General features: G+C 35.1%; 1 protein-coding gene across 3 annotated transcripts in view; it reads right to left on the bottom strand.

Annotated features, from left to right (window-relative positions):
• Positions 1–860: 860 nt before the first annotated feature.
• The window catches only part of LOC149793662 (uncharacterized), a 76,865-nt gene continuing 51,817 nt past the window's right edge, over positions 861–25,908 (bottom strand). For all 3 annotated transcript variants that reach the window (XM_089967648.1, XM_089967647.1, XM_089967646.1), the window contains 2 exons: positions 24,920–24,982; positions 861–7,707 (listed from right to left, as the gene is read on the bottom strand). In XM_089967648.1, the coding sequence (XP_089823774.1) occupies positions 7,466–7,707; positions 24,920–24,982 (305 nt within the window). In that variant the 3' untranslated portion in view covers positions 861–7,465. The remainder of the gene's footprint in view (positions 7,708–24,919; positions 24,983–25,908) is intronic.

Here is a 25,908-nt window from a genome sequence, read left to right on the forward strand (position 1 = left end):
ATAAAGTCTAGTCATAGTCTGCTCATCATTGTTTCAGAAGTCATTTAATGTTTTTGTTCTGTTTTTTATTGTTTTTTCTATTTTAATCATCAGTGGTGACATGCAAGGGAATATTGGCATTATTTGTATAAACTTGAAAGACTTTTATGCTGGGATGCTTTCTGTGACATTTATTTCTGAAGTTGCTTAAATGTTTTTCAATTTCTTTTTTAGTAACAGGAGACATATTTGATGGTGAACATACATCTTTTGTACAAATCTGAAATGAACTTCATATCAGAATGTTTATAATAAATTTTATTCAGAGGTTTTGAATAAGGCATTTAATGTTCTTTATGTTTTTTCTCCATTTTTAGTAACAGTGGCTAATTTTGAAGGCCGACTTGGCACATATTTGAAAGGTCTTTATACCAGAATACTTTCTTTCAAGTTTAGTCAAATTCTATTCCCCAAACTTTGGAGAAGATTTATATATTTTCAGTAAGAGTGGCTTGCATAGTTTTTGCAACAGTGACCATATTTAAGAACAGATTTTCATCATTTTGCACAAATCTGGAAAGACTTCCTGCCAGGATGTTTTCTGTCAAATATGATTAAAATCTGTTCAATGGATTCTTGGGGGAGGGATGGGGGGAGGGTTTGGATGGTCATGGCATATCATCATCTTTTTTGTACAATCAAAAAGCCCTTCAACCAAATTCAGTCAAAATTATTTCATTTTATTTTAGAATAAGCTTAAAATATTGATTGTCTGCAAAAGATCAGATCACAATATGTGATGCATGAGGTATGCTTGACCACACCATAAACTCACTTGATCTTTGGCCATATGAGTTAAAACAAAAGAAAAGCAATGTGCAATAATTTTACAGATCTAATTTCCTGATTTCAGCACACATGAGAGTGAATTATGGTAGATTTTTAGGGTGGTTAACACAAGTTTCTACTACTGCAGAGTGAGAGAGAAAACAAAGCTGATTTTGAGGAATTCATACCCCATTCTGCAAGAGCACAAGTTGAACAATCATGGATCTTGGAGAGTATTTCTGGATAAACACAAAGTAATAATGTGGCACAAGAACTGCAGCCAGCCAGTGATATGAATCACAATGAAATATTTCCTAAAGCTTAAAGCTCATTTGGCCTTCAGCTAAGTTATTTTAGATTTGTATTTGATGAAAGAGCAACACACATAGCTTATATAGCGCTGAGGCAGATGGAGTAAAGGCACACTAGAGTAGCCAAACCATGCTGACCCAATGGTAGAATTTCAACCCAGTCATAGATGATTCTGGCATACTAAACAGCCACCATGACTTTATGAGCCAAACGAGCTGCAATATAAAGTGGATTATAATACTGAAGGATAAATTTAATGCTTCTGTTATTCCTGATGAAAATCAGGCATGTGCTTTGATGATAGCTTTATTGATAATAAACATCATATTACATTTGTGATGAAGATAAAAATTATAAAGAAGCATACCTGTTACAAAGTAACAAAAGGAAAAAGAAAACAATATTAAATTTTGTAAAATCCGTTACATACTTGGGTAATTATGAGCAATTTTTAAACCTTGTCAGAAATAATAAATACACCACTGTCTGGCTATTCTGTTCATGTAATATTTCCATCGCCAATATTGGCACAAAACACATACTGAATTTGACTGACTGATGAAAATAAGATACTGCAATGCTCACCATTTGAATAGCATCAATTTTCACCAAAACATTCTGTTTAAAATAATGCTAACTTTGCATACACAGGATACCACCCGTGTTTTTATGACCTGTGATATGTCAGCCTGTTCTGCGCATAGCTTTGAAAATATGTAATATTTATGCATCAAGCTATGGAAATGAAATGCATTACTTTGGACTCTTTCCATCAGCATTTTGGCCAAGGAACTAGGTCATGTTTATAGCTGTTGTTGTTGTTGTAGGGTTTAACACCATTTTTCAGCACAAGATAGGCTATACATGGCGGCCAGTATAATTGGTGGAGAAAGAACCATGGAAAACCCCGGGAAGAACCACCGACCCACGAGAAGCTACTGGCAGGCTTTCTCACGTACCAACGTTAGCCAAGGCTGAGACTCGAACTCACACAGACAGAGGTGAGATGGCAGTGATCCGTAATGGTGAGCGCTTTAGACCACTCGGGGCCCCCATGTTTATAGCTATAGTTTTACAAAATTCAATGTAACAATGCCAGTAAATGGCAAGAGATATTAAGCAAACTAAACTGATCTTGTAAAAAATCAGTGAAAGTTCAACATTTAATAAAAATAAGTTATAATGCTTAAGAGAAAAAACAATGAATAAGAAGTAATGTGCTTACAATGTCTCAATTATGGGGAAAAAAAATGACCAAAGAATTTAGAAACAGACCATATGTCCAGGAATTTCGTGAGAATCCATTTTAGTGGCAAAATTAGAAACTTGGATTAAGATCCAGTATTGTTCTAAGGTAAACATTTCCATCTTTTAAATAATGCATTTATTTGTATGATTCTAAATGACAGAATTTAAATAGGTTTCTCTGAGTTACAAGTTCAAGAAGGTCATGGACTGGGTTTTCATGCTGACATTTTTCATATGCATTCAGAATAGAAATCTGGGATATTTTTATACACTTAATGAATAGCACATTCCTTAATTAAAAGATGATTGTTCTCTCTTTATACAAATTGGATTTTCAATTAAAAAAAATATCAAGTGATTCAGTGTTTACAGAAATGACGTATTGTTGTGCAGAATTACACAACTAACAGAGTAGGCTGACATTGTGGTATTTAATAATAAAACCACTACCTAAACAATTAAAATCTTTTACATTTCCAAGTGTATATTGCTTCATTCATTGTAAACAATAAATGTGTCAACTTTATACATCAAATACTTCTTTATGTATAGACTGACTTTAATTCAAGGGTAACCTTTATAATAGGAAATTTTGGAATTCTAATAGTTGTTTTCTCTCTCTCTCTTTCTATCTTATCTCACAGTCTTACCCTTCAGGATCAATTTCTCAAAACAATAAGTAATTTGTGATGATAAGAATCAGTTTACAATATTTTGATTCAAAGAGACAGACACTGCATATTTACAAAAGTATGAAGAATGTCTGAGAAAAGTTTTTACATTTTTGGTACATGTCTATAATGTGTGGAAAAATTTAAGAGTAAAGTCCGATTGTTATAGCTGTGTATCTATTCTCCACGGAAGATTTTTTATATGCGCTTTAAAATCTTGAGTGAATTTGTTCACTGTCATGTCAGCGAGGCCAAGTGACCAACCATAGCTGCCATTTCTCATACTCGAAATTTACAAGTTTTTCGTCTGCATCTACATCACTTAGTCATCTGAATTTGTGTGTGTGTGTGTGATTTGGATTTTTAACGTAGCTTTAACAATTTTTCAGTCATATCTCTATGATGTCTGCAGTGTGGCAGTTTTTAGTGATGTCTAGCGCTGGGGCATCATGCTGCATACATGTGGCATGATGTCCCACCCAGTCACATTATCCTGACACCAGGCCAACCAGTCCTAACACTAACCTCTTAATGCTGAGAGCCAAGCGAGGCAGCTGTTAGTACCATTTATGTAAGTCTTTGGTATGACTCGGCCAGGGATCGAACCCACGACCTCCCGCATCCGAGGCGGACGCTCTAACCACTAGGCCACCGGAGCGGTCATCTGAATTTGAAAATTTATAAAAACTAATTGCTGCCTACATCAATATCAGAGCCTTTACCTAAGTTATTGAATCTTTCATAGTTGTAATTCTCATCGTAAAAACTTCTTAAGTACTGAATGAAATCCACGACCACCATTCTGGAGAGTGGAGATTACGACTCAATTACTTTAAATAGCAGATATTGATCAGTGCATAACAGTGACCATGTGATCTGACGTAATTGTCATTCGCAGAAATGAATGTATTATCTAATAGGGGGTTTTCCCCGAAGGTGGCGCAAAGAAAACCAGCTCAAAATGGCTGATGTTTACAGCAGGCGTCAAAAGGCGCTTCCATGCAAATGGAGTAGAGGCATCAAAGGGCGCTTCCATGTGAGAGGAGTAGAGGTGTCCAAAGACGTATGCATGAGATAAAGGTTTTAAAGAAAAGGTCACACAAATCAAGTCATGTAACACTGAAGACTAATTTAAATTTGATAAAAATAAAAATGGCTGAACTTCATTTAGCAGAGAATCTGATCCCTACCAAATGTAGATGATTCAGTTGTGTATAAAATAACTAGGGTTGGTATCCCCATGTGCAGTAATTATCAGGAACACAGTTAAATCGATATATAAGCAATATGCATATTTTTAAAAAAACTTTGTTCTGTCAGTTTTTCACAAAAGATATTTTAAAAATATATTTTCTTCAAAACATTTGCTAAAATTGTGTGATTTACAATTGTATTCAAATGAATAGTGTACATCCTTTATCATTTCCAATTATTGCAATTAAATACTTTGGATCAAAAGTTTTTAAAAATAAAATTGACATTTCTATTTCTCCAGGATAACACATTATTCATTTCACATGTATTTACAAAAACCAAAATCAGCATATTACACTTCTTAAATAAATAATATTCCTATTTTTCCTGGAAAATGTTTAACTAGTGTGTAAAGTAAACATCACAAGGTTACATATATGAGTTACAAAATTATTGGGTCATCCCTTACAAATACAAATTGAAACTAGGAAAGAGGAAAACACTGCAGTTATTATATTGTTGTACAAGCTATTAGAAATCTCAACAGAATATCGGCAACTAAAACTAGAAGGTTGCTAGTTTGATTCCTGCCATCTAACCAGCCTGGATACTCATTAATGTGCATGACCTTGCTCACAATCAAACTCATCTAGTCATTCATGATACAATCATACAAACTTGGGTACCTAGTTTAACTAAAATCTGATCAATATACATACATTATATATACATATAAACGTGTGCGTGTGTGAGTATTCATAACCTCACTCAGATGTAAAATCACCTCTTTAACACGTTTGGATTATGCTCATAATCAAACACCTCTGTGACCTTGATGATATGACATTAAATACCAAATCTGATCAGGTATATGAATTCTACAGTGTGCACAAGCTACAGCAATCAGATGCAAGATCATCCTCAATACAGATGTTGTTCATAATCAAAGTCTTCCAAGAGCTTAATGATATGAACTTAAACTCAAAGACTGATTCAAATATGATTAAAACAGAAGCCTCTCATGTAAAACACTCCCTCAATAACTCACGCCCTGATAACTCACGAACCCGCTTATAATGCAGGGTCAGGCGTGGAGCCCATTTTTTAAACCAGAAAATATCCCAAAACTTGATCCCTATTTGTTGAACTTGAAGAAAATCACGATTAAATTTGGTAATGGAAACTTTGATGTATCGCTCATTTTATTATCTAAAACGGTATATAGGAACTGGAAATTTTAATCAACACTATGAAATATCAAATTTAAAAATAGTTCACACAATATTTGACATTTTCTTTCCAAATGACATTCCTAGTACACTACAATTAATGATATGTAAGGAAATTTCAATAAATGATGTCACTCACGCTGAGTGGAGGCAGTATTTTAATAAATAAACACAAATTAAATAATTTCTTTATCAACTGAAATTTGCGTTCTAGTTCTATCTTTAAGTTCCTTTTAAGTGTAATGGTCATAAATGCAATGGGTCCTCTTGTAATTAAACGTAACATGCGTCAATCTACCGTGACAGCTATGTCCGCGAGCGTTTCTCTGAGAACCTAATTAAGTGCCAACTGTGTTTTGATAACTGACTTCTGGAAGTATTTGTTGTATTGTTGCACTGAATTAAAAGCTGACCTCCTCTGTATTATCACACTAATTATGTCTTTTGAATCAAATAATGGACGTGGAATAAAAGAAAAGTTAAAAGGCAAGAAAATCCTACAAACTTAAAATCTAGCGGTCCCGGTTGTGTGTTGGGTGAACTCAATCGAATGCTTCTAAATGTTATTGTGTACGTAACATAAACTAACTTAAATTACCAATTCTTTCATAACTGTGATCAAAGATAACAAGGCAGCCAAGTGAAATGAATAATTCGTAAAATAAAGAGTTTGATTTCACAGATAGAGACCAAACGAGTCTCAGAGAATTCTTAACTGGCACTTAGAGATATCCTCAAGGATGATGAGAAGTTTCATTATTAATTCAAAATTAATTAATTCATGACATCAATATTGTACTAACTGAGCAATATGAAAATTGAATTTCAACATAGACAATTGTCTCACAAAATAAATGTTGTGTACTTTTGAAAAAAATAAGAATCTTGTTTGGTGGTGTATGAACAGTTAGTCTAGTTCCCTGCTCTGTGGATTCCTGATTTGGCAGGATAATATTAAACACCCCTACGGGAACCAGACTCATCAAGAAAATAAAAAGCAGTGACGTAATACACAGATTTTTTTCCCCTACACGTGATGGTTGTTGAAACCAGCTGGAACGATCTTTCATAAGTTGGACATTTTAGAAATAAATGTTATTTAAAGAGAATAATGAACAGCTTCATTAGAAAAGCGCGTTATTAAAAATTAATGCCGCTCCTCCCCCATGGTTTTCTCGATGTCAAAGCAATTTTTTTTAATTTTTGGAGCTCCATCGGTTTGTTTTGTTTTGTGGGGTTTAATGCCATTTTTCAGCACCCGATAGGTTATACATGGCGGTCAGTATTAATGGTGGAAGAAGAACCGGGGAAAACCCCGGAAAGAACCACCGACTCACGAGAAGCTACTGGCAAGCTTTCTCACATACTGAGATTCGAACCCATGCAGACAGAGGTGAGATGGCAGTGATCCGTAACAGAGAATGCTTTAGACCACTCGGCTACTTGGGGCCCCAGAGGTCCATCAGTAACTCGCGCCTCACATATAGTGCAGTCTATGTCTGTGGACCCTTTTGTGCACGAGTTATCGAGGGAGAGGTGTATATACAAGTAAGTATTTACAGGCAGGCAGATGATGGATAATCATGTTGCATGATGACACAAGGCCTACCCATACCCCAATTGGCCTTTAACCTGGTAAGCTAAAAATCAAATATGGAATTGTTCTTTTAAAAATTCAATTCTGTATCTTAAAAGCTATCATGCTTTTTGTATGCAAACATTTTCTTTTAAATATATACACAATGTGTCTAAAGTTGATAATGTACTGTGAATTCATGTAATTATGCATGTATAAATTTTTATTATTTGATTTTGCTTGTTACATTCTGGCCACTGATTCAATACTTCATTAAGCGAGTGAGATCATATTCTCTATATTGATGGATCATGACTGATTGCTAGGCCTTTAAATTTTTGTGCTAATTTTGGTTTTCACTAATAACAAGATTTCAATATAGGAAAACATTTAAATTTTTTCATAATCAATATATTTACTGGAACTTATTATAAAATTATAATCATCTTCCCAGTAATTGATGCTCTGCAGACTGGACACCACTGTAAAGATGTACTGCAGTTGGCACAGGTCGCTACATGGTTACAGGGCAAATAAAGCATATTTATTTTGTTTGCAAAGCAGATCTTACAAAGAGATGCACGACGCAGTTCCTGGAGCTCTCTCATAGTTTCTGAATCAATATTTGGTTCATGCTCAGTGGTTTCCTCCCTTGTCTCAAGTTCTGGGTCTACAAAGAAAATATAAAGTGCTCTGCAAATTTTAAAGGTGAAACAAAACTAGCCTTAAATTCTGTTTCAAATTCTAAAAACAGCTTAAGCAACAAGTTCGTAAAACTTTGTTATATAAGTATCAATGTAAATTTTATTAAATGCATTTAGAAAAATACAAAAAATATCAATGACTTAGTAAGCAGGTGAATTGTTAATATTTAATCCATGTAGCACAATGAAGACCAATATTAACTTACTTAATTCACACTGCCAGTAGTGGTCTCGCAGTGCTTGATGCAACATCTAGATAGATGGATACTACGGTTCAACATGAATGGCTGTTAAACTAAATTTGATTGGTTTATTGGTCGTTTTAAACTTATTTTCATCATGGAAGTTTTACAAATGTGTGTTTCAAGTAAGGGCCACACAGCAAACCAAATTGGCTGAATTACAACAGGTTTGTCTTCAGATGACGTTTTCAGTCAGCAAATACTGGCTGGTGATAGCTATGATGACAATGAATTTCATGTATATTGGTCTGTTGGACATTGGGAAAATGTCACTGGAAATACCAGTGTGTGATTTTGAGCCCAAAATTGATGGTGAGTGCGAGTCCAACGTACGTGTTGGATGAACCAGTTATATTTATTCAACATACCCATGTCTGAACAAGCAAACTATGGAAATGTTGGATTTAAAACCCTAATACAACATTATGGAAGAGAAAAATCTGGCATAAGAGGCAGCAAAACAGTGATTCAAGGAAGTAAATCTTTGGCAGAGTTCATGTTAGTGAAAACTCAGAGGTCTTGGAAATGCTTAATCACGGATATTGGATGTCAATTTTTTATTGGGGATGCAGAAAATCACTTAGGCGAGAGTCCTCCGTATGCATGTAATAGGTGGGCAGCAAAATTCAAGACTTGCCAGTCCTGCTTCAGCCACCTGCTTAGTGGGAAAATGTGTTGATCAATTAGTTGTGCTGATATTTACAATGACAGAATTTAGAGGCTGAACCCCTCCCCCCCCAGTACATATCACCATTATAAGAGTACATCAAAAGAGCATGCAGCAATAGCTGGGCTACAAGATCAAGGGCTTTGACTGGCAGGTGGGTGTGAAAAACTATTGATATTTACAGTGCTTAAATTCAGAGGCAGAAAGACCCAGAGATGTACCTGTAGTCATTTATAACAGTGCATCAAAGAAACAACTTGAGCTTTCATTATTGTGTTCACTTCTGAGTTTAGCGGAATAAGCAGTGCATGTGACCTAGGAATCATGACATGTTGACACTTAGAACTGAATGAGGGCTGTCCCAGTAAAACATATACCCCCCGGGGGGAAGGCACTTTCAAATTCAACCAACCCACAACAGAAGCAATTAAAAAAAATGATGATCCACCATCAGATGTGTTTTAATCAAGAAACACTGCCCCCTACAGAAGTATGTTTTATTAACATAATTTCTGGCTATGGGTTAGTGGGCAGTAGAAGAGATTTTAATATTGGGTTGGGGACAGAAGCGATTTAAATGACAACTGGCTGGAGGTAATCTACTTAATTCTTATAAATCATATAATCTACTGCATATTTTTTCTTTGTATTCAGTCATTATAATCAGTCTTTTGTCCTTTTGTTTGTCTATCAGCCAAGTATGTCTCTGATACTGTGAAATCACAAATTTTCATGGTGGCTTATTATTTGTAGATTTAACATCCATGAATACAGATTTTATAATAGATATTTCTCTTCTAATACAGAAATCATGAATTTGTATCCTTACTAAACTTTGTGTTTCCTAAAGTGATCACTGTCTTGCTATTTTTCTTTGTTCTCAGGCATGCTGCTTTTGATTAGAACAATAGTTAAATCTTCTATTGCTTTAAATGTGTGGTCAGATCTATGATTCCTTGTTATTATTTTTTTCAGTAATGTTTTGATATACTTATATGATTTGTCAGAAAAAAAACTGATGCCTGTGGAAGTGATGTTGCAACATTTGTCTACTTTTACACTATACCATGTTTTGTAAGAACATCTTTTTCAGTTACCGATGTCTTACTTTTACAACTTTTTGCAAGACTAATATAAAGTTATAAAAAAAATATAGCAAGTCAAACATTTTTATATCATAAGTTCGATTTTAAAAAATGGATGAAAGCCAAGGAATCATTTTTCCTAGAGCACTCATAAAATCAATGTCATTGCAGTTAACTGTATTGTCAACAGCATCATCATCATCACTGATGGCCTAGTAGTAACATTCTGCACTATCAATCCAGTTGTCACAGGTTCTATCTCCCACTTCTAGTCTTTCATATGAGACTTATACCTATGGCATCAGGGGCTTTCATGGCAGAGTGGTATAAGATGCTTGTTTTGTGATACAGATCTGGGGGGCTTCCATGGCAGTGGTACAAGATGCTTGTCATGTGATTACTTGCCTCCAATGTGTAAATGAGAATGTTGCCAGTTACTTGTGGAAGGTCAGTGGTTCTACATAAGTGGCGTTTGGTGTCTCAAAAGGACTTGGATTTTCTTCAGCAGTAAAACTGGCTGCCACATATAGATTCTCTTCATCTGAAAATGGTGTAAAGGCCATAATGATCTACTGAAACCCCGAGATCTCATGTCTAAATGACTTCGGCTGTTGGAGATAAACGTCAAATCAACAGAGGCTCCATGTGCCCAAGTGTACTAAGGTGCTTGCTTTTACATCACTTGCACATCTCGCCAAGTGAGTTTGTGTCACAGATCAACCAATTTAGGTTGGTGGTCTTTCGGGGTTCTTCCTCCACTTAACATAATATTGTTAAAAAATATTTAAAAACACAAATCAAACCAAACTAAATCAACCAACTAATCCACTGTGGCAACAGCAGCAAAGGTACTAGTCAATCATTTTTGCCTCAGCTGTATGAGTTTATAACTTTTGACTCGAGTAATTTCTGTAGACCTTTGAATATCATCAACTATGCCTTTCTGACAGTTACCTTAAAGTCATCATCAGTTGGTACAAATGGATTTTTCATGGTGAGCATACGAGATGGAAAAGTCTTGAGCAATCCTGCATCACACACTGCCGAAAAGTTTACATTTTAGCTGAATTAAAGCTTCTCTAACAGTGTCCATTGTTCCAGCTAGAACTGTTATTCAAGCTATATTCACCGATACCTGGAGATATGCGTCTGTAATAAATATTTGTAACAAAGTGTGAGAATGCATCAATGTTTTTCAATGATGCATTTGAACTGAGCAACAACCACAATCACCAAACCAAGAAATAAAATTATTCACATCTCTCAGGCAGAAGTAGTGTATAATCATAATCTGCCAAAAGATTTTTCAATTTTTAAATTTGCCAAATATTTTTCTAACCATACTGATTCAGTGGACATATCACCAGAATGGACAGAAACAGACCAGAAGGTTAAAATCGATTTGATACATCTGTTAAGTAGCTAAATTCATATTGGTTTAGTTTATTGTCTTCCTTTTGATGAAATTTCTTACTGAAGCTGAGAAAATAATGTTGTACACAAAAAACAGAGGCACACTTCTACTCATTGTTGTATTTATTATACTTCTCCATTCCAGCCTCTTCTTATGATCTTATCCCCCCACATACTGTGTCTTGTTTATGATATGTATCTAAATTTCTAAGTAGGACAAGCTCTCAAAAGATTGTTTTTACTAAAATCTTACTTTCATTATCAACCAATCAGGGACAGTCAAACCCAAATATACTCTATTTTATCTTCACTGATTTCTAGTATGCTACACGTTCTTTCACATCTGTAGTAATGCGAGTCCTTTAGCAACTCTCAATGGTTGCAAGCCTTTTTCGACCATGCTGCATGGACACACTGTAAAATAATGTTCAAGTAACAGAAATACCATGGGATAACCAGAGACCAATAAAATCGAAGGATGCTGCCAGGATTTCAGGATGTACTCTAAGTTTTGTGTGTGTGTGATCTCCAATGAGGAAGTGGTGGTGGTGGGAATAGCCATTGTTAAATATCTCCCTAACACTTAAATATCTGTCACTCTTTCTTATTGTTCCATTCTGTTACGGCTCTACTGAAATCAATATTCTCGAAGAGATGTCATCTCTAGTTGTATACCAAGTATTACTGTGATGTCATTGGGCATGGTCATGTGGTTGTGGTGGCGTCTTGGTTGGGATGGCATACAGACCATAGACTTACTCCATATCTGACAGCTAATTATGATGTTGTCAAAAGAATTAGAAAATTTCTAGCACTTCAGTTGGACTCGGATACTTGATTCATAGTCAATGAACAGGTTCTAAAACTGATGTGTTTATTTTGGAGCTATGTTCCTCCATCACATTCAAGATTTGGATACACCAAAGGTGAAATTGGTACAGTTGCATCCTAAACTACTATTGTGGCTACTTCAAATGTTATTTAATGTGAGACTTTAATGCAAGAACTCGTAGCTTCAGTGATTTTTGGGTTAAAAAAATTAAATTCTTCTCAAACAACTCAATTTGGTGCAGATTGCATTGTTTTCCAAAGATAAAGTGAGAATTTTTGATGTGTAAAAATTGCGCAAGAAATGAACAACATCAGATCAGAAAATTACTACCACTGGGAAAATACTGATTGGAATATACAGAAATAAAGATATAATTATTTAAGTAGAATGTGTGGTGACAATACAAGTGCTAGTTCTACAACTTTGTGCAAAATACATCTTGTACAACTATTCTGTTGTTTCTAACAACACTGTAATATGGCAATAATTTGTGTCCACTTTTTACTTTAGTCCCTTACTAATTAATAGTTTTAGATTTTACAACACTAAGCACATTTTACCTTTTGACAATAACACATCATTACAAATAATTAGATTATAAGAAAATAGAAGTTACAATTTTATTAAAAGCACTGGTACCAGTAAGACTAAAGGAGATGGTAAAAAACAGAATCAGGATGAACAGATTAGTAGTGTAGCAAATAATCCATATATCAGAATGACATCAAGTATTTTTTCATCAATTTCATCATCAGTTAATGATACTGCTTAAAAATGTATTGTACTAGATAATAGGCTTTTTTAGTTATCCATTTTGCAATACAAATACCAAATGATGGCTTGGAACTAAGTGCCAAAAAGTCTGCAGAAAATACCACCATGATCAAAATATACATAGGAAGAACTGAACACAAACAGGACAAATTTTATCCATCTTTCTTTGAGTTTACACAGATCAGTCAGTCTCTTATGTTTAATGTCATTTAATTTTTGCACATAGAGAGCATGTACATCATTTGGTCATACATCTGCATGACATAAAAGTTTGTCTTTTTATTTTTCTGTTGCTCAGTGGTTCTGCCAACTAGAGATCTACACACTTAATTATGTTGTGTGGGGATTCTTTGATGTTCCCTATGAGCATTAATCTGTTAATTGTTTCTGAATTTAGTATGATCCTAATCCTCTGTGTACGAATATTATTCTGTGCTGTGAACTCCTTTCATTGCCTGCTGTCTGAAACGCATTTGCATAACTAGCTTGAACAAGTTACTGTTCTTTATGGTTGTGCAATTTTCAACATCTCACATGTATGGTCCCATGTGTATTCTCTTGGATATCTCTGTTCCAAAAAGAAAAGTTTTGAACCAGAGGTCTCGTTAGGATTTTAAAACTAAGAGTCCATGGCTCCCATTTTTGTAAAAATATGAGTCCACCTGGAAAAGTTGCAGTCCCCTCTCAGAAAACTATGCAAATTATAAGAACTGTTGGTTGCCATAGAGTTTAATTTCCACATTCTTGATAACACTGACATAGCTCTTGCTTGTCCATCACAGTGAGTCTGAATTTATTTCGATCCAAAGAAGGTCTTATTCAAAGCACTAAGCTAGGCATCACACACTTTCTTACACTTGGCTACTGTCCCTTCCATACTATCAGGTCTAGCAACTTAAGCACACTCCTGAATCTCACAATCTTCGTCAGTTTGCCGTTGAACCCCAAAATACTCATTGAAGTCTGTCTCAACATGTCATGATTCCGAGGTCTCGTGCACTGCTTATTCCGTTACACTCGGAAATGAACACAATAATTAAAGCTAAAGTTGTTTATTTGATATACTGTTATAAATGACCACATGTACATCTCTGGGTATTTTTGCCTCTCAATTCAAGCACTGTAAATATCAGTAGATTTTCCCACGAAGCTGCCAGTCAAAGCCTTTGATCTTGCCGCTTAGCAATTGCAGCTTGTTCTTTTGATGTACTCTTATAATGGTGACGACGGGGGCTATCAACCACTAAATTCTGTCATTGTAAATATCAGCACAGCTAACTGATCAACACATTTTCCCACTATGCAGGTGACTGAAGCAGGACTGGCAAGTCTTTGAATTTTACCGCCCACCTAAATAAAATAGTGGCGTCAAAATACGCGTGATTATAAGCGTCTCCGAGACCTCTGTCAGTTTCACTAATATGAACCCTGCCAAAGATTCACTTCCTTCAATCAGTGTTTTGCTGCCTCTTATGCCAGATTTTTCTCTTCCATAATGTTGTATTAGGGTTTTAAGTCCAACATTCCCATAGTCTGCTTGTTTAGACATGGGTATCTTGAATAAATATAACCGGCATATTGTCCATCCAATACGTACATCGGACTCGCACTCAACATCAATTTTGGGCTCAAAATCACACATTGGTATTTCCAGTGACATTTTTCCGATGTCCAATAGACCGATATACATGAAATTCATTGTCATCATAGCTATCACCATCCAGTATTTGCCGACCGCAAACGATTCTGAAGTCAAACCGTGTTGTGATTCAACCATTTTGGTTTCCTGTGTGGCCCTTATTGGAAACACGAATTTGTAAAACTTCACGATGAATATAAGGCTAAAAATCCATAAAATGCGTGTTCCAGGGCCAATGAACCAATTAAATTTAGTTTAACAGCCATTCATGTCGAACCGAAGTGTTCAGATATCTGGATGTCGCATCAAGCGCCGTGAGACAGCTGCAGCAGCGCGAATTACGTCGCGAAATGCACTTTTAAAGTTAAAAGTTTAATAAAAATTGCATACTGCGCAAAGCATTTTTTTTTTATCCGCGACGTTGACGTAATTTGCTTGAACGCGTATCACTGCTTTAAAAGTACGCGAATTCGTACAAATTACGTGCATTCGCGTGCACTGGCATCATTTTCTGACCCAATGTTTTATTCACGTTAGATCGCTAGGAGGGGATTAGATGCGATTCTAAATATATATTCGTTTTTTTTTTATTCTTTCTGACAACCCCACCAGCGATTTCTAATTTTGTTAACACAACCCACAACAGAAGTGATTTTCCTAAACAACCATCCTCTGTCAGAATCAAAATAGTTCGAAACACAACCTCCTACAGAAGTTTTTTTGAAGCGCCGTCCCCCGGGGGGGGGGGGAGTATATGTTTTACTGGAACAGCCCAGAGTATTTTGGGGTTCAAAGGCAAACTGACGAAGATTGTAACGAGGTTCAGGAGAGTGCTCAAGCTGCTAGAACTGACAGTTTGGATGGGACAGTAGCCAAGTGTAAGAAAGTGTGTGATGCCTAGCTTAGTGCCTTGAATAAGACCTTCCTTGGATCGAAAAAATTCAGACTCACTCTGACGGACAAAGAAGAGCTATGTCAGTTTTATAAAGAATGTAGAAATTAAACTCAATGGCAAACAATAGTTCTTATAATTTGCAAAGTTTTCTGGGAGGGGACTGGAACTTTTGCTGGTGGGACTCCTATTTTTACCAAAATGGGTGTCCTGGACTCCTAGTTTTAAAATCCTAGAGAGATCTCTGGAAAATTTTTGTTTTTGGAACAGAGATATCCAAGACAGAATACCCATGGGGCCATACCTGTGAAATGTTGAAAATTGCACAACCGTAAATAACAGTAACTTGTTCAAGCTAGTTATGCATATGCGTTTCAGACAGCAGGTAATGAAAGGAGTTCACAGCACAGAATAATATTCGTACACAGAGGAGGAGGATCATATTAAATTCAGAAACAATTAACAGATTAATGCTCATAGGGAACATCAGAGAATCCACATACAACATAATTATGTGTGTGTAGATCTCTAGTTGGCAGAACCACTATGGCAACAAAAACGTAACAAGACGAATTTTCATATCATGCAGATGTATTACCAAATGAAGTACATGCTCTGTACAGGCAAAAATTAAATGGCATTAAACATAAGAGACTGACTGATCTGTGTAAACTCAAAGCAAGATGGATAAAATTTGTCCTGTTTGTGTTCAGTTCTTCCTATTTGTATTTTGATCATGGTGATATTTTCTGCAGACCTTTTGGCACTTAGTTCCAAGCCATCATTTGGTATTTTTATTACAAACTGGATTACTATTATCTAGTATACAACATTTTTAAGCAGTGTCATTAACTGATCATGAAACCGATGACAAAATATTTGATGTCATTCTGATATATGGATTTTTTTACTACACTGTTCATCATGATTCTTTTTTACCATCTCCTTTAGTTTTACTGATACCAGTACTTTTAATAAAATTGTAACTTCTATTTTCTTGCAATCTAAATATTTGTAATCATGTATTATTGTCAAAAGGTAAAATGTGCTTTTTTTGTTGTAAAATCTAAAACTATTAATTAGCAAGGGACTAAAGTAAAAAGTTGGTCAACTTTATGTGTAGAAATTATTGCCATATTACAGTGTTAGAAACAGAATAGTTGTACAAGATGTAATTTGAAAAGTTGTAGAACCAGCACTTGTACTGTCACCACATATTCCATTTAAATAATAATATAATTATTTCTGCATATTCCTATCAGTATTTTCCCAGTGGTAATAATTTTCTGATCTGATGTTGTTCGTTTCTTGTGCAATACATATCAAGAATTCTCAAAGTATCATTAAAAAAAAAAAAATGTAATCTGCACCAAACTGAGTATTTGAGAAGAAATTCATTTTTTAAACCCAGAAATCACTGAAGCTATGAATTCTGGCATTAAAGTTTCACATTAAATAACATTTGAAGTAGCCATGAAAGTAAATTTAGGATGCATCTGTACTACTTTCACTTTTGGTATATTCAAAGATCGAATTGATGGAGGAACATGGCTCCAAAATAAACACATCAAGTTTAGAACCTGTTCACTGACTATGAACCAAATATATAATCCGAATCCAAATGAATTGTTAGAAAAATTTTAATTCTTCTGATAGCATCGTAATTAGCTGTCAAATATGAAGTAAGCCTATGGTCTTTCTGCCATCCCAACCAAGACCCCACCACAACCACATGACCTTGCCCAATGACATCACAGTAATAGTCACTATACAACAAGAGATGACATCTCTGAGTATTTTGATTTCAGTAGAGCCTTAACAGAGTGGAACAGTAAGAAAGAGTGACAGATATTTAAGTATTAGGGAGATACTTAACAATGGCTATTTCTCTTGCTGGGAGATATTTAACAATGGCTATTCCTCCTGCCACCACTCCCTCATTGGAGATCACACACACACAAAACTTAAAGCAAATCCTGAAATCCTGGCAGCATCCCTGCAGGGGAGATAACTTGACTATCTTAATTGATTTTATTAGTCCTTGGCTATCCGATGGTATTTCTGTTGCGTGAACATTATCTTACAATGTGTCCAGTCAGCATGGTCGAAAAAGGCTTACAACCATTGAGAGTTGCTGAAGGACTCACTACAGATATGAAAGAATGAGAACCATACTATAAATCAGTGAAGATAAAATAGAGTATATATGGGTTTGACTGTCAATGATTGGTTGATAATGAAAGTAAGATTTTAGTACAAAGAATCTTTTGAGAGCTTGTTCTACTTGTAACTGAAAAAAGTGAGGGACAATGTTTTATTAACATAATTTCCATCCCTTTACAGACCCGAGTTTGGAAGACTCATTCCTGAAATCAGCAGCTGACTCTTTGGTGCAGTATTGAATGCAGCCATTTCAAGTTTGTGTAGGTCCAGAAAATAGTGCAGCTGTTATGGTTTTCTTTTCACAAAATCTGTCATCATAGATGTGTCTATATTGATATAAATTTGATTATGAGCACTCAAAATTTTAAGTTATTGAATTTTAATGTCATGGTGTTTGCACAGATTTACAGTGGGAATTGAATTAGTACAGTGAGTCCTGAATTCTTGAGTTTTTTGCAGAAATATGGAATCCAAGCAGAATACATCCAGAAATATAGAAGTTTTCAATCTTGGATTTAGTCTCCCCATTGCATTTCACACTGATATGCATATTCACAGTTAGTATAGTTGTAAGAAAAGTAAGTGACAAATTTACATACATATCATAAACAAGACAAACAGTATGTGGGGGGACAAGATCATAAGAACAGGCTGGAATGGAGAAGTATAATAAAACAATAATAAGTAGAAGTGTGCCTCTTTTTTATGTGTGCAACATTATTTTCTCAGCTTTAGAAAGAAATTACATCAAAGGGAAGACAATAATGGGTGTACAGTTAACTAAACAAATGTGAATTTAGCTACATAAAAGATGTATCAAATCGATTTTAACTTTCCGGTTATATCTGGTCTGTTTCTGTCCATTCTGGTGATTATGTCCACTGAATCAGTATGGTTGGAAAAAAAATTGGCAGATTATAATTACCAGTATACACTGTACTTCTGCCTGAGAATGTGAATAATTTTATTTATTGGTTTCTTGATTCTGGTTGTTGCTCAATTTAAATGTATCACTGAAAAAACATTGATGCATTCTCACACTTTGTTACAAATATTTATTCCAGATGCATATCTCCAGATATTGGTGAATATAGTTTGAATAAGTTATAACAGTTCTAGTTGGAATAATGGTCATTGTTAGAGAAACTATAAGTGAGCTAAAATGTAAACTTTTGGCAGTGTGTAGTGCAGGATTGCTTAAGACTTCTCCAGCTCATATGCTCACCATGAAAAATCCATTTGTACCAGCTGATGATGACTTTTTAGTAACTGTCAGAAAGGCATAATTCATAGATGATATTCAAAGGTCTGCAAAAATTACTAGAGTCAAAATTTATAAACTCATACAGCTGTGGCAAAAATGATGGTCCAGTACCTTTGCTGTTGTTACCACAGTGGATTAGTTGGTTGATTTCTTTGGGTCTGTTGTTGTTGTGTTTTCTTTTTTGGGGGGGCAACAATATATTAGGTGGAAGAAGAACCCCAAAGACCACCAATCCAAACTGGTTGATTTGTGACAAAAACTCTGAGATGTGCAAGTGATGTAAAAGCAAGCACCTTAGTACACTTGGGCACATGAAGCCTCTGTTGATTTGACGTTTATCTCCAACAGCCGAAGTCATTTAGACATGAGATCTCAAGTTTCGGTAGATCATTATGGCCTTTACACCATTTTCAAATGAAGACTATATATGGCAGCCAGTTTTACTGCTGAAGAAAATCCAAGTCTTTTTGAGACACCAAACACCACTTTTGTAGAACCACTGACCTTCCACAAGTAACTGGCAACATTCTCATTTACACATTGGAGGCAAGTAATCACATGACAAGCATTTTGTACCACTGCCATGGAAGCCCCTCAGATCTGTATCACAAGACAAGCATCTTATACCACTCTGCCATGAAAGCCCCTCAGACCATAGGTACAAGTCTCATATGAAAGACTAGAAGTGGGAGATAGAACCTGTGACAACTGGACTGAAAGTGCAGAATGTTACTGCTAGGCCATCAGTGATGATGATGATGCTGTTGACAATACAGTTAACTGCAATGACATTGTTTCTGACGAGTACTCTGGGAAAAATGATTCCTTGACTTTCATCCATTTTTTAAAGTCTAATTAATGATATAAAAATGTCTGACTTGCTATATTTCTTTTGTTTTTTTAAACTTTATATTAGTTATGCAACAAGCATAAAAATAAGTCATCGGTAACTGAAATATATGTCCTTACAAGAAATGATATAGTGTAAAAGTAGGCAGAAATAATGCAACATCACTTCCACAGGCATTAATGGTTTTTTTTTTCTGACAAATCATGTATTATAAGCTGACCAAAACATTTATTGAAAAACAATAATAACAAGGAATCATAGCATCTGACCACACATTCAAAGCAATACAAAGCAATACAAGATTTAACTATTATTTTTAATCAAAAGCAGCATGCCTGAGAACAAAGAAAAATAGCAAAACATGGTGATCACTTTAGTAAACACACAGTTTAGTAAGGATACAAATTCATGATGTCTGTATTAGAAAAGAATTCCCTATGATAAAATCTGTATTCATGGATGTTCAATTAGTAGATATTAAGGTTCTGTTCTTGGTTTGTTGATTCTGGTTGTTGCTAAGTTCAAATGCATCATTGAAAATCATTGATGCATTCTCATACTTAGTTAAAAATATTTATTACAGATGTATATCTCCAGATATTGGTGAATATAGCTTGAATAAGTTATAACAGAGGACATTGTTAGAGAAACTTTAAGTGAGCTAAAATGTAAACTTTTTGGCAGCGCATGATGCAGGATTGCTTAAGACTTCTCATATGTTCACCATGAAAAGTCCATTTGTACAAACTGATGATGACTTTTTGGTAACTGTCAGAAAGGCATAACTGATGATATCCTAAGGTCTACAAAAATTACTAGAGGCAAAATTTATAAACTCATATAGCTGTGGCAGAAATGATGGACTAGTATCTTTGCTGCTGTTGCCACAGTTGATTAGTTGGTTGATTTAGTTTGGCTTTTTTGGGGGGGGGGAGTTAACAATATATTGGGTGGAGGAAGAACCCAGAAAGACCACCAAACCATATTGGTTGTTCTGTGAAAAGAAAACCACTCTGTGAGATGTGCAAGTGATGTAAAAGCAAGCACCTTAGTACACTAGGGAACATCGAGTCTCTGTTTTTTTGATGTTATCTCCAACAGCCGAAGTCATTTAGACATGAGATCTCGGGTTTCGGTAGATCATTATGGCCTTTACACCATTTTCAGATGAAAAGAATCTATATATGGCAGCCAGTTTTAATGTTGAAGAAAATCCAAGTCCTTTTGAGACACCAAACACCACTTATGTAGAACCACTGACCTTCCACAAGTAACTGGCAACATTCTCATTTACACATATTTGGAGGCAAGTAATCACATGACAAGCATTTTGTACCACTGCCATGGAAGCCCCTCAGATCTGTATAATCACAAGACAAGCATCTTATACCACTCTGCCATGAAAGCCCCTCAGGCCATAGGTATAAGTCTCATATGAAAGACTCGAAGTGGGAGATAGAACCTGTGACAACTGGATTGAAAGTGCAGAATGTTACTGTTAGGCCATCAATGATGATGACGATGCTGTTGACAATACAGTTAACTGCAATGACATTGATTTTATGAGTACTCTGGGGAAAATTATTCCATGACTTTCATCCGTTTTTAAAAATCTAATGATATAAAAATCTTTGACTTGCTATATTTCTTTTGTTTTTTTAAACTTTATATTAATCTTGCAACAAGCATAAAAATAAGACATCGGTAACTGAATTATATGTTCTTACAAGAAATGATATAGTGTAAAACTAGGCAGAAATAATGCAACATCACTTCAACAGGCATTAATGGGTTTTTTTCTTCTGACAAATCATGAAGTATAAGATTACCAAAACATTTACTGAAAAACAATAACAAGGAATCTTAGCATCTGACCATACAGTTAAAGTAATACAAGATTTAACTATTATTCTAATCAAAAGCAGCATGCCTGAGAACAAAGAAATATAGTAAAATAGTGATCACTTTAGTAAACACACAATTTAGTAAGGATACAAATTCACAATTTCTGTATTAGAAATCCCTATTATAAAATCTATATTCATGGACGTTTAATTAGTAGGTATTAAGAAACTGATCAGTGACATATACAAATAATAAGCCACCAAGAAAATTTGTGATTTCACAGTATCAGAGACATACATGGCTGACAGACAAACAAACAAAAAGGCAAAAGATTGATTATAATGAATGAATAAAAATAAAAATATGCAGTAGTTTATATGATCTATAAGAATTCAGCAGATTACCTCCAGCCAGCTGTCATTTAAATTGCTTCTGTCCCCAACCCAATATTAAAATCGCTTCTACCACCCACTAACCCACAGCCAGAAATTATGTTTAAAAAATATGCTGCTGCAGGGGGCAGTGTTTTTCGATTAAAACATATCTGATGGTGGATCATAATTTTTTAAAATTGCTTCTGTTGTGGGTTGGTTGAATTTGAAAGCGCCTTCCCCCTGAGGGGTATATGTTTTACTGGAACAGCTCTCACAGAAAAGAGATGCAGTATACACATCATGGATTTTGGGTTGTCCACTCTATCTACAGTCATGGAAAAAGGAAATGAAACTAAACTTAACTTGGAGTTCACTACATTGAGTGGTACCCACTCCATATCACGAGACTCAATCACAGATTTGAATAAAGCCTGCTGTTGATTGTATTGCTCCTGCCATGGAAGTTCACACATTAAGCAAGGAGATCTCGGGCATCACAAAAGTAACAACATTACCATATGCCAATTTCACATCTGTACAAAACTATAGTAGCATTGCTTGTAGTATTTATCAGTGGCCTACCTAGGCATTTGAACAGATATATGTACCTAAATTAAAATTGTGAAAATATCTGGTTTTAAATTTCTTGGATATCCTTCCACCCATTGACAATGACTGCACACATGTACATCAGAAAATGAACAAAGCCATTTATCTACAAACATAAGCCTGTTTTAAAATCTATGTTAAGTTCTGCATCAACTACTATTTCTATGCTCTTTCTCAAATTATTTTTCACAAAAATGTTCAACTGATTCTTTTTAATGTTCATACTATTTCCAAGATCAATTTATAACAAATTTTAGAAAACATTAAAATAAATACAACTATACCCCACCAAAAGCCCACAAAAAGAGCCTCATCTTATGACAAATGTGTAAGAGATTCATATATTAAGAGACTATTATTGCCTTTATCATTTAAACAAGATCTGCAACAAGATTTTATAAGCGCACAATGTATTTAAACAATTTGCCAAAACTGAACAGAAATCATCCTTTTAATCTAAAGCAACAAATATTCAACATATTTTAATACTTAAAATAGATTTCAAACTACAAACAAAAATAGGGGCCCTGGATGGCTGAGTTGTCTATAGCACTCACCTCTACTAATCATTGCCTCACCTCTGTCCGCATGGGTTTGAGTCTCAAGTCTGGCCAATGTAGTTATGTGAGAAAGCTTGCCGGTAGCTTCTCATGGGTTGGTGGTTCATACAGGGCTTTTCCTGGGTTCTTCCTCCACCAGTTAGACTGGCCAACATGCACAGCATAGTGTGTGCTGATAAATAGTGTTAACCCCATAACAAAAGCAACAACCATCCCCTCAAATAAGCCAATTAATGCACCAGAATAGACTAAAAATCAACATGTTGTCATTATTATTCTTGTTGAAGTGATCTGGATTCTCTTTTCAAAGACACAAATGGCAATAATAATTTTTGAGCATGAAGATAAATGTGAAGACTGATAATTATGACCAATAAGAATTACAAATGAATGCTGTATGGTTTACAGCATATACGAGAGACAGCACATGGCACATAAAAACATATATGTCATAATTCTTTCAAAAGATTGCTGAAGAATAGCAAGGCATAATACATGAAAAAATACTACAGCAATGTTAGAAAATGTTCTTCAGTAGCCTCTTCTGTAGATTTAGAAAATGACATTGATTTTTAGAGAGAACGACATTTTTTTAATGTGATGCATTCAGAATAAGTCGATCACAAAAGTGTGAAAACTGGGTCACAGTGACATGCTTTTTAGTGCAAGTTCCTTATTCTCCTTGAGATGCCTTCAGACATCAATTTCTCGAGTGTTGTTGAAATAAGGTGCAAGATATTGGGGGCATAAGCAACAGAAAACATAACATACAGGAAGTACTCAAGCATCAATCAATGTTAGTGAATATCTTCAATCACTCCATCACCTTTTTATTATTAAAAAATTTATCTGAAAGCAAATTCTCACACATGGTCCACTTGCCATTTGATAACTAATACTTTCAGGTGGCACATGACCAAGCTGCAAGCTTGTGGCTAAATATATAGAGCACAACAATCCTTCATATGCTCTGACTGTCTTTTAAACCACAACTGTGAACACAAGTTTCTTTCCACAACAGTGATATTGCGAATCAAAGAGAAAAAACACGTGCAAGGAAAATGTATGAAATAGTGTTCTTTCATTATGAAAGTTTCATTCAAAAATTAAACTTCTTTAAATACACCACTTACATTCATATAATTGTTGGCATTCATATTATAAAAATTCCTGCATGTCAATATTTTACATCTATAGGAATGTTGTTTGTTGTTGTTGTTGTTGTGGTGTTTAGTGCCATTTTTCAGCACACGATAGGCTATGCATGGCGGCCAGTATTAATGGTGGAGAAGAACCCTGGAAAACCCCAGGAAGAACCACCGACCCAAGAGAAGCTACTGGCAAGCTTTCTCACATACCCACATTAGCCGAATCCTAGACTCGAACTCACGCAGACAGAGGTAAGATGGCAGTGATCCGTAACGGAAAGTGCTTTAGACCACTCGGCCACTTGGGGCCCCTCTATAGGAATGTGATCACCTGTCATAAAATATAGAACTCCTTCTTTGTGCTACCATCACTTTATATTTTGCTAGGTAAAATTGTCAGTTTAGAAACGATGAACCAGTTTACCAGGAGACATCACACACACTTTTAATACTTGTCAATATGATACAAATTGTAAAGTCAGTATTATTTATGTGGTTCCTGAGTTAGACATAACAACAGTGGGGTAAGCCTCTCTGAATGTCAGTAAAAATTTTAACAAAGATATATGCATCATCAGTCAATAATTCATTTTCAAATGACAATTCATGAAGTATCTTTCAACCAAACCATAACATCTGATTTACACAAACCTCAAGTGATTCACAGTATGTAATAAATGTTACATGAAATATAAATATGTCTTCTCTACAGGAATGGTCCTAAAAAAGCTATGCCAAAACTGCATTGTTGACAAGAATGATGACCATACATGTCTATTTTATAATGGAATCTCTAAAATGGAAGAAAAGGTTAAGTTTACCTGATGATTGGGTAGATATACAATCAGCTGCCTCCTTCTCTTTTAACATGGGAACAGCTTCATCTAATGGAAAAACAAGAAATGACTAAATGTCATTTTTAAACTGACACACCTGATTAGTGAAACATTAACTGAGCAATTATCACAAAACTGTTGTTTATCTGATTCTGTTTCTTTCTTTGACAAAAAGGAACAAGAATGAAGCATGGAAGAGAACCTGGCTACACATTTTAGTACACCACTCCATCAATAACTCGCGAACCTGCTTATAACGCGGGGTTAGACATGGATCCCATTTTTTAAAACCAGAAAATAGCCCCCCCCAATTGATCCCTATTTACTGAACTTAAAGAAAATCGCCATCAAAATTGCTAACTGAAACGATGATATAACACTTGTTTTATGGTTGAAAACGGTAGAGAGGACCTGGAAATTTTAATCAATGTGAAATTATCAGCTTTTCATAAGGAGTCATAATTGGTTTCATTTTCTTTCCAAACAACATTCTTAGTACATCATAATTAAAGATATTCAAGGAATTTTGATGACTGAAAATGTCACTTACACCTAGTGTAGGCAGTACATTATTAAATGTCAATTAAATAATTTTATTAAGTGAAATTTGTGTTTTAATTCTATCTTTAGTTCCTCTTAAGTGTAATCATCATAAATGCAATGTGTATTCAAACATAACATGTATCAGCTATGTCCGCAGGCATTTCTCTGAGAACCCAATTAAGTCCTGTCCGTGTTTTGATAACTGACTTGCAGAAGTATTGGTTGTACTGTTGCATTGAATTAAAAGCTGGCCTCCCTTGTATTATCATGCCAATTATGCCTTTTGAATCAAATAAAGGAGCTGGAATAAAAGGAAAGTTAAAAGGCACAAAAATCCATCCTACTTAAAATCTAGCAGCCCCGGTCATATGTCAGGTGAACTCACTTCAGTTGATCAATCAAACACTGTTATAAATGTCATTGTGTATGCA

The sequence above is a fragment of the Sinohyriopsis cumingii genome, chromosome 8 (assembly GCF_028554795.1).
Source record: "Sinohyriopsis cumingii isolate HCF-2022 chromosome 8, ASM2855479v2, whole genome shotgun sequence".
NCBI classification, from domain to species: domain Eukaryota; kingdom Metazoa; phylum Mollusca; class Bivalvia; order Unionida; family Unionidae; genus Sinohyriopsis; species Sinohyriopsis cumingii.